Genomic DNA, 9,171 nt, shown 5'->3' with positions numbered 1-9,171 from the left:
GTGCGGATCGGGACGCGTGGAGGGCGCACATTCTCCCGACCGACCGGAACCCGGGCGCACCCGCAGCATCAGCCTAGGCGCAGCCTCGAGGGCCGTCGGCTGGGGAGGGCGGTGGAGACTGGGTGGAGGCCCTGGTTGTGGCCTCAGGGGAAGGCAGCAAAGAGCTTGGAGGGTCCAGGTGGCTCTAGGACAGAAAGAAGNCCGCGCCCGGTCCCTGCCCTCGCGACCTCGGCAGTCAGCCCCTGCCCCGCCCGGCCCAGTCGCTGGCAGGATATGGCCACTCGGTGATGCGCTTGGCGTATTTGCGGACGACGTTATCCTCGCTGAAGACGAAGAGCGAGCGATTGACGGTGAAGCAGTTCTGCTTGACCGGGATGGGATTGTACAGCGCCATGGTCCGTGCGCGCTGCGCGTGCGTGCGTTCGAGATTCTCGGTACATGTATGTTCACGTGCCTGTGTAGGTACTTGTGGCTGCGTGTCTTTAGGTGGGAACGCGCGCCTGCGCGGGCGGGGGTCTCGTATTGCCGCTCTGGGAACGCACAGCCCCCAGCCGTGGGGAGCCTGCCGGGCGGAGCCGGGCGGAGGCGCTGTCCGCGGTGCTGACGGCCGCCCGGACGTGCAGAGGGGCTGGCGGCTGCTACTGCAGAGGCCCCGCCTTTCGGCGGTCCCCTGGGATGGGGGTGGGCAGCGAGAAAGACCAACCCTCGTCCGTGGAAGTGGTGGGCTCAGGACCCACCATCCTCAGCCCTCGGGAGACGCCTAGCCAAGGCTGCTGCACTGCGCGGCCACCGGCCTCTGCCGCTGTGGCGCCTCCTGGCCAGTCCTTAACCCACACACTCCCTTTGAGTACATGATCCTGGCCACCATCATCGCCAACTGCATCGTGCTGGCCCTGGAGCAGCATCTCCCTGACGGAGACAAGACGCCCATGTCCGAGCGCCTGGTGAGTGCTGGCGCTGGGGTCTGGGGCCAGATGGTGGGATGGTGGCAACTTGTCTGATTCACTTTCTTTAGAATCTGTGCCTGAGCTGGGAAGCACCCCTCCACACTTCAGGTAGGGGACAGGATAGAACCTGGGCAGCTGACACCTCCTTGTAGGGTCAGGAAGTTGAGATGTCCAGCTCAACTGATCTGCTCTGTTCCCGGAGCCACCCCCACACCACAGATGGGCCATCCAGGCAGCTGCTCTGGGCTCTCATCTGAGAATCTAAGTTCTAAACCTGGGGCAAGGGAGGGCGTTCATATGGAGAGGACAATGTCAGGTTGAATGGGTTCCCTGGGGAGAATGGGCCAGCTGCCCACCTTCCCTGCAGCCCTGGTGGGGCTCTTTTGGTGCAACCCTGAGTCTGGGGATTGGGGTCCTCCTTCAGGGTTATCTTCTGTGGCCTTTTTAGAACCCTGTTCCCACAGGGTCTGCCCCTCCTGGGGAAGCCCTCCTTTCCAAATGTTCTGAATAGTTTTTACCCCTAGCTTCCTGCCAAGAGCCCTCCAGACCCCTGTGGTATCTGTGCTGAACCACAGAGCCTGTGAGAACCAGGAGCCAGGGCAGGACCTCTGCAGGATGTTGGGCAGAGTAGGAGGCAGGTGTTGAAGGCCAGCCTAGTGGACTCTGGGTCAGAGGGCTGGATCAGAGTGAGCATAACTTCACAGGTGATGGCACAGTTCCAAACCCATAGTTCTTCACTCCTGCCAGGCCCCTTTGTTTGGGCTCAGTGTGGGCTGGGTGTGGGCTGCTACGCCTCGGAATGCAGAGAAAGAAGGCAATTGGAGGGTCCTGGAGAGGGGGGCTTGGGCATGAGGTCCCCCAGGGGACAGCCTCTGCTCTGTCTTCCCTCTACCCTGGCTGCCACTTCACGACTCCTACTCAGTGAAGATGTGAGATATGGCCTGGTAGGTGCTTTTTGTGGGGCCCAGTGCCCTTCTGAGTTCTGGTTGGCCACCTAGCCACTCCTGGCCCTGTGGTGTGGAAGGGGAGATGGTTAGGTGGACACTGGGAGCTGAGGAGTTTCCTGGAGGACAACAGAAGGCCATGTGGTTTGGGTGGTGGCAGTGGGCACAGATCAACCATGCTGTGAGGCCATCATGGTCCCTGGAGGTACCTGGGCATGGGGCTGATGGGGTCTCTTGCCTCCTCTGGACCTCTAGCTCCTACTGGTAGTGAGCTGTGCTTCAGAGGACAGAGCAGAGGGTGAAAGGGAGAGGAAGCTGGAGGTCCAGGGCACAGGCATGGTCCTATTTCCATGAAGTCTGGTAAGTAGGGCCAGAGAGACTCAGGCCAAGGGTCAGACTGGGGTTGGTGCAAGGAGACCAGTGCAGTGGCCAGACTCAGGGTCCTCTTGTGGACCAGCTGGCATCCAGCCGTGTGAACTTCTGCCTCACAGGTGCAGCAGTTTTGCTTTGTGTGGCAGGTAGGGGTGTGTGCTTCTGGATGGGGGCTATCTTTGGGGAGAATCAGCAGAGTGTGTCCCAGATGGAGGCCTGAGGACCTCTTTGCTGACCCTGGTCCTGCATGCAGCTCCAGCCCTCAAGGGTCTGAGGACAGACAGGAGCTAGACTATGGTCTGGAGGCTGGACTGCTGTCTGGGCAGCAGGGGGGTTGAATGGGTTGGGTGGATTTCTCAGTGGTCTGCTAGCCAGGCTCTGGTGCAGCCTTCCTGGCTCCTCATCTGGGGGTTCTGCTTCCCACCCACCCATCAGCTTCCTGATTTGCCTTTGGCTGGAGCCCCTTGAAGTCCAGTGCCACCCACACCCATGGCTGCCTGTACACCTAGGTGGTGGTCCAGGGCCAGGCTGGCATGAGCTGAGAGGAGAGCTCTGGGGTAGTGTCTCCTTCCCAGTGGCCCTGGAGTACGGCCTGCACTTTTCTTTTCTGTCCATAAGCCTTCTGAGAAGATGTGTCCTCTGGGCCCAGCTATTCCATTTGGGCAGATGATCAGTGGCTCCTCTTCTTGGGAAAGAGGATGCTTCGAACTAAGAAGGCTTGAGGTCACAAAAAGTGTACACACTCCTCCAGGGGCCTTGTCCCTGTCATGAGTCAGCATCAGAGTTGCAGGGCAGGAGCACTGGGCCACAGTGAACCCTCGTGTCTGGCAGCATCCATAGGCCCCTGCTGTGAGCTTATGTCCTGCCTCATCCCCTGGGGAGAGCCATCAGGAGCCAGGCTTCTGGGAGAAAGGTTCAGGCTTTGGGGGCTGGCAGTCCCACCTCACTTGGCAGCTTCTTGCAGCCAATGTCCAGCCCTGCCACTCTGACCCCTGCCCCGCAGGACAGAGCAGCTCTCTGGAGGGAAGTTCCTCCTGTGAATTTCACTGTTAGGAAAATTACTATGCCCATGGCTCTGGGAGCTGGCCTGCTCCTTAGCTCCTCTTCATCTGCTACTGAGTGCAGACGTGAGTCCTGCTGACCCTCCACCTCCAGCTCCCCTGGTCCAGCTCCCCTGGTCTAGCTCCACAGGTCCAGTGCCCACGTCCAGTACCCAGGCCCAGCTCCTCAGGTCCAGCTCCCAAGGTCCAGCTCCCCTGTCTAGCTCCACAGGTGCAGTACCCATGTCCAGCTCCCCTGGTCTAGTTCCACAGGTCCAATACCCAGGTCCAGCTCCTCAGGTGCAGCTCCCCTGGTATAGTTCCACAGGTCCAGTACCCAGGTCCAGCCCCCCAGGTCCAGCTCCCCTGGTCCAGCTCCCAGATCCAGTACCCAGGTCCAGCTCCCCAGGTCCGGCTCCCAGGGCTCTTTGCCACTGTCCCTAGGCCTGTCACTTGCCTAGCACTGTCACTTGCCATGCTGCACCCTCATATGGTACCGTTCTCCCCAAGCTCCACGCTGCTTGCTCAGCACCAAAATGGCCTGCCCCAGCTTGAGGCTCAGAACCTGTTGACCAAGTCACTGCCTGGGGTGGAGGACAGGGGTCTTTCTAGGATCTCTCATCTTCTTTCCTTTTGGTCACACTGGTTCCTTCAACTGGAGTTCTTTTCCTCAAAATCTGGCCATGGAAAACTTGGCCCTTTGACACCACACCTCTAGGAGCCTCCCTGGGGTCCAGCTGTGTCTTGGTTTCAGGACCCTGGCCCTGAACAAGCTCCTGTCCTGGGGGTCCTCACAGAAGCCACTGCTCCCGTGGTCTCAGGGCTGCAGGTTTTGCTTCTGTGTTTCTGTTTGTTCCCTGCGAGAGTTTGCAGGTTCTGTTTATCCAGGTGTGGGCCCTGGACTGAGTTCTGAGGCTGAGTTTTATTCAGGTAACTGTGCCCAGTGGTCAGCTGAGGTGGCTGCTGGGTTTAGCTGTGGTCCTTGCCCAGCTACGGATCTTCTTAGAAAGAGATAGCAGTGGAGGGCATTGGCAGGGCTTCCACAGTTGATGGAGACCCACTTCCACCTCACTCTCTTCACTGCCTTCTTCACTGGTTCAAGCAGAGCAGGCCCTGGGTGCTCTGAGCTGGAGCAGAAGCTGAGACACTGATGCTGTCCATCAACAGTGGGGTGTCCCTTTAGGGGGCACATGCAGATGAGCACACACAGGCTAGTGGTGGAAATGCCAGGCTGGAGGAGTCTGGGTGTGTCAGGCGGGTCAGGAGGATCAGACTTGGGACAGTGGGTGTGGCCATCAGACAGGGCCTGCTGCCCCAGCCACTGCAGGGAGGGCAGAAGTAACCAGTGCCCCGTGCCTCTCCTCAGGATGACACAGAGCCCTATTTCATCGGCATCTTTTGCTTTGAGGCGGGGATCAAGATCATCGCGCTCGGCTTTGCTTTCCACAAGGGCTCCTACCTGCGGAATGGCTGGAACGTCATGGACTTCGTGGTGGTCCTCACAGGGTAGGTGGCCTGCGTGCCCTGTGTGGGTGTCCATGCCCTGCCCAGGGTGTGGGGCATGGAGGTTCCCGCCGTTGTCTGTGTGCTTGGCTCAGGAGAGGCTTGTTTGCAGAGTCACAGGGGAGGCAGCTGCTGGGTCCCACGGCCAGAGTGACCAGGAGGGTGCCTGCTTTGTGGTCTGGGTCTGCTGGGGAGAGGCTCCCAAGGAGGGGAGGGCTTTGCTGCCTGGGATCTGGGGGGGGAACTTGGCACTTGAGCTTCTTTCTGTCCTAGAGCCACCTGGACCCTCCAAGCTCTTTGCTGCCTTCCCCTGAGGCCACAACCAGGGCCTCCACCCAGTCTCCTCCTCAGCTCGTCCTTACGATGGCCAACGTGCCATCGCCCCAGGAGTCCAGGGAGCTGCTTGCCCCATGCCCACTGGCCTCAGAGGTTCCATCTGTCGGGTTGCCCCCCAGGGCCCCTCTCCCGTTTCTTTGGCTGCAGGCTGAGGGAGTGAGGGCCGTGGGACCTCTGCTCCAGAGCTTGTTGGTATGGCCCCAGTCCCAGAGGCTCTTTTTCCTGGGACCTTGGGGTCCCTGGAGGTGCAGCGCCCACTCCCTTCCGAGGAGAGGTGGAAGGCAGAGCCGTTCCTGCCACTCACTGTCTGCGTGGCCTGGCACTTGTGGGGAGACACAGGAGGGGCCGGAGCCGATGGCAGAGGAGGAAGGGGCAGCCCTGAGTCTGGGGCTCCTGAGCCTCCCCTAGTCCTGGGCCTTGGGTGTGGGGGGCCCAGGGGTGTTGGTGTTGAGGCTGCCCTGGGCCCTTCCCAGGCGGGCACCTTCACGCTCGGCAGGGGTGCTCCCCAGGAAGCCCTCGTGGCCCTGTGCAGACCTGCAGACCCACCAGTGACATCAGCGGGGTGTCAGAGTTGCCCCTTGGGGGACTGGTGCTCCCCAGGCTCAGGGGCCGTTCCTTGGGACGCCCAGGAGCCACCACAGGTGTTTACGTCTCTCTTGCTCTAGAGGGAAGCCTCTGAGGACAAGGCATCTTGTTTTTCAGAGCGTCCCCTGAGCCTGGCTTGGGTCCCTGGGGCCTTGGCTGAATCATGAATGTTAAGGCCAAAGAGCATTCGTGTGGGGGGTGGGCTGCCTGGGGCCCGCTGGGCGCTGAGGCCCGCCAGACACCCAGGGCCCCTTGGATTTCAGGCCAAGCCCCCAGGTTGGTGGACCACCAGTGCTGGGCATTGGGGAGAACAGGGCGGCTCACTTCTGTGGAGCCCAGTGAGAGGGCTCAGCCCCTGCGGTGCCAATGTCCCCTGTGCCTGGCTCTTCTGTCCCCCACCTCCCTCCTCTGCATGGATTTCCCTGCCCTGCTCCCCGTTCCTGCCCCTCCCAGACTCCCACGCCCTGACTTCTAGGACCTCCCTCTCCATCTGCAGACGAAGGCTGGGCCTGGCTCTTTCTCTTTCCACTGTCATCCCCTGAGGGGGCACTGGGTTTCTGGGATACCCCAGTGGGAGGGGTCTGTGTCCCTGGGCTCACACGCAGGCCCAGAGCCGTGGGAAGCCGCGGTGCTGTGTGCTGTGTCTGCGTAGTGAGGGTCTGGGGAAGAACCTGGTCCCTAGAACTCCTGATTGCAGGTCCCTTGGGCAGTGGTGGCACAGGCTGGGGGAGGGAGGCCTTTCTTGTCACTCTGCTGTTTTAATTAACATTTGTTTAATTAGTGCTCAGAGGGCTGGAGGCTGGGTGGGGAAAGGCCATTGCCTGGTAAAGCCCCAGGGGTGGCTGACTGCTGGGGTCCCTCTACCTCTGAGACTAGTGTCGGAGACTGGGAGGTGCCTGAGGAGAAGCAGGGGCCTGTCCTGACCCAGGTGCCTGTCCCCGAGGCTGAGTGCCCACCAACATCCTGCTCACCCCTTCCAGACTTCTCACCTGCTCTGGTGCTCAGGGCTGGGGAGATGGGTGTGGTCTGGGCTGGGTCCCACCTCTGGGGCTGCAGGGTCTCTTGCAGATCCCAGGGGTGCCTCTGCAGGGTCCTGGGCCTTCTCGGACATGTTGGCAGCTTCTGGGCACTGAGCTTGGTGGGCTGTGCCACTGGGGAGCCTCAGGCCTGAGCCCTGTTCTCCATTGGTCAACCCATGGGTGACCACCGACTGCTGTTCCTTGGGTGGGTGGGGACATGTGGCTGGCTGCCAGACATGGTCCCTCCTTGCTGTCAGAGGGCTCTGGCTCCTGGTCTGTCCTGCTGCTGACTGGAGCCCAGGGAGCCTTTGCCTGGGGGTTGGGCTCCCTGGCCTCGCGGGCTCTTCCAGGAATGCTCTGTGCTGCTTGGCGGGGGCTCGGGAGGGGCCCAGAAGGACTCCAGTGGGCAGAGTTCCAGCCTGAGCCCCAGGTGGCTCCTTGCGCCGGAGGGAGGGAGCACTGTCCCTCTCCCGTTCCTCCGTCGTCGGCGGCTGGCTTCTCTGGCCACTGGAGCTGCCCCTGCTCCACCTCCCCTCGCACGCTGGCCCTTCACTTGGTCTGCAAGTGCTGGGGGCAGGGTGATCGGGCTGCAGCTTCTGCCCGTAGGCCATCCTCCAGAGTGGGGCCACCTCACCACCCAGGTCCAGCTGCCCTGGTTCAGCAGCCCTTTCTCTTATGTCCTGCCCCTGCCCGCGTGCACACGGCCACGTGCCCAGGCCAGGGCACAGAGCTTGCTGGGGTGGGACATGAAGGAGACGAGTGGCCACAAGTGCCATGAGAAAGTGGGGGCTTTGTGCAGGGCAGTAGGGATGTCCTCCCTCTGAGGTGACTCGGGCAGGCCTTGAGGGCAACAGGGACAAGCCACCTAGCTCTCTGGACAGAGGCCATGGCTGCGGTGCACCCGGGGAATGCAGGAGAGGCAGACAAGATCCCCAGGGATGGGGGACAGGGGAACTGCTCACCACTGCTCAGTGGCCCAGAGCTTATGGCTGCAGCTGGCAGGGAGCTAGTGGAGACTGGACACCTGGACACAGGGTGCCCGGAAGGGTAGGCTGTGCTCCTGGAGGTGGGCTGGAGAGGGGGATGCAGTGAGATACCATAGCTGGCGCGGGTAGGGATGAGGACGCTGGGGCTGCTGCAGCTAGAAGCTCCGAGAGGCAGGGCAGGGCAGCCTCCACGGGAGGATGGGCTGAGAGCCGCCAGGCGAGTGCAGGAGGGACAGATCCACGGCTGATGGAGACAAGGGGCCAACGAGTGAAGATGGGGTCCAGGCTCTGGACAACACAGGCCTGTCCATTGGACTAGGAATCTGGAGCAGCACGTGGGCTCCTCGGGTTGGCAGGGGCGGGCAAGGGGAGTGAGTCCTTGGGACCGTGCTGGTCTCTGTGCATGTTGGGTCTGGAAGCAAGTGCTCAGCCCAGGTGAGGCTGAGGAGAGGAAGGAGGTGGTAGGGAACAAAACAAAAAGGGTGGCCAGGCAGAGTGGCGACGCCTTAATCCCAGTGGCTTGGGAGGTGGAGGCAGGGGGATCCAAGGTTCAAAGCCAGCCTCAGCAATTAGGGAGGCCCTATGAAACTTGGCAAGACCTTGCCTCCAAGTAAAATATAAAAAAGGGCTGAGGATGTGGTTAAGTGCCCCTGGGTTCAATTTCCCTTACGAAGAAGAAAAGAGTCAGAGAAAGGAAGGCATGGAGGGAGGCGGGACTGGGTGAGTAGGTGAGCTGCAAACTCCCCCTGGCTGCCCCTCTCCCCCTCTGCTCCTGGCTTTGCTTGGCCACTTGGAAAGAGCTGGCTGAGGGTACCTGCCCCCTCCCACCCTTTTCAGGCTCCTGGGGACACAGATGGTCTCTGCCCGCACAATGGATAGTTGCACTCCCTGGTGGTAGGGTGGGGGAAGGCTCGAGAAGCAGCCGGAGGGGTTGAGGAGGGAGAGAGGTGGAGGGTCACCGTGAGCCACTGGGAGGATGCAGGGAGGCCACGGGGCTGTGGCTTCTGTGAGGGGCCAGGGTGGCTCCATGCTGGGCCCTGGCTGTGGAGTGCACGGGATGAACTGCAAGTGGAGGCCTAGGCTGGAGGCCCAGGCTGAGAGAGTGGAGCCTCGCTTTCCCAGGCCACCTTCCCGTCCAAGCCTAGCATCTGCCCCTGCCCTCCTGCCCTGCCCTGCCAGTTCCTGGCTGTCCCTGCTTCACTGCCTCCGCCCTCCCAGGCCCCTCAGGAAGCCCCCGTCATGGGCAACAGGTGGCGCTCGAGGACCGCCAAGCCCAGGTGTCCACACCCTGTTGTGGCCCTGGGCTTCCCTTCACCACCTGTAGGGACAGCAGAGAAGTGTGTCCCAACCCAGACAGGTGGCTCCCAGGGGATGGTTCCCACCACAGCTTCTTGTCTTACTCTGAATTAAACTGGGGTTTCTTTTCGGGGGGGGGGGGG

General features: G+C 61.5%; 1 protein-coding gene across 1 annotated transcript in view; it reads left to right on the top strand.

The window, feature by feature from the left end:
- Window positions 1–392: 392 nt before the first annotated feature.
- Window positions 393–9,171, top strand: part of Cacna1b (calcium voltage-gated channel subunit alpha1 B) — a 185,825-nt gene continuing 177,046 nt past the window's right edge. Inside the window, 4 exon segments of the mRNA XM_048813414.1 lie at window positions 393–416; window positions 487–720; window positions 765–944; window positions 4,670–4,809. Coding sequence (XP_048669371.1) covers window positions 393–416; window positions 487–720; window positions 765–944; window positions 4,670–4,809 — 578 coding nt within the window.

This window comes from Marmota marmota, unplaced genomic scaffold, assembly GCF_001458135.2.
Source record: "Marmota marmota marmota unplaced genomic scaffold, marMar, whole genome shotgun sequence".
Taxonomy (NCBI): domain Eukaryota; kingdom Metazoa; phylum Chordata; class Mammalia; order Rodentia; family Sciuridae; genus Marmota; species Marmota marmota.
The sequence above is the reverse complement of the archived record's forward strand: the minus strand, read 5'-3'. Positions and strand labels throughout refer to the sequence as shown.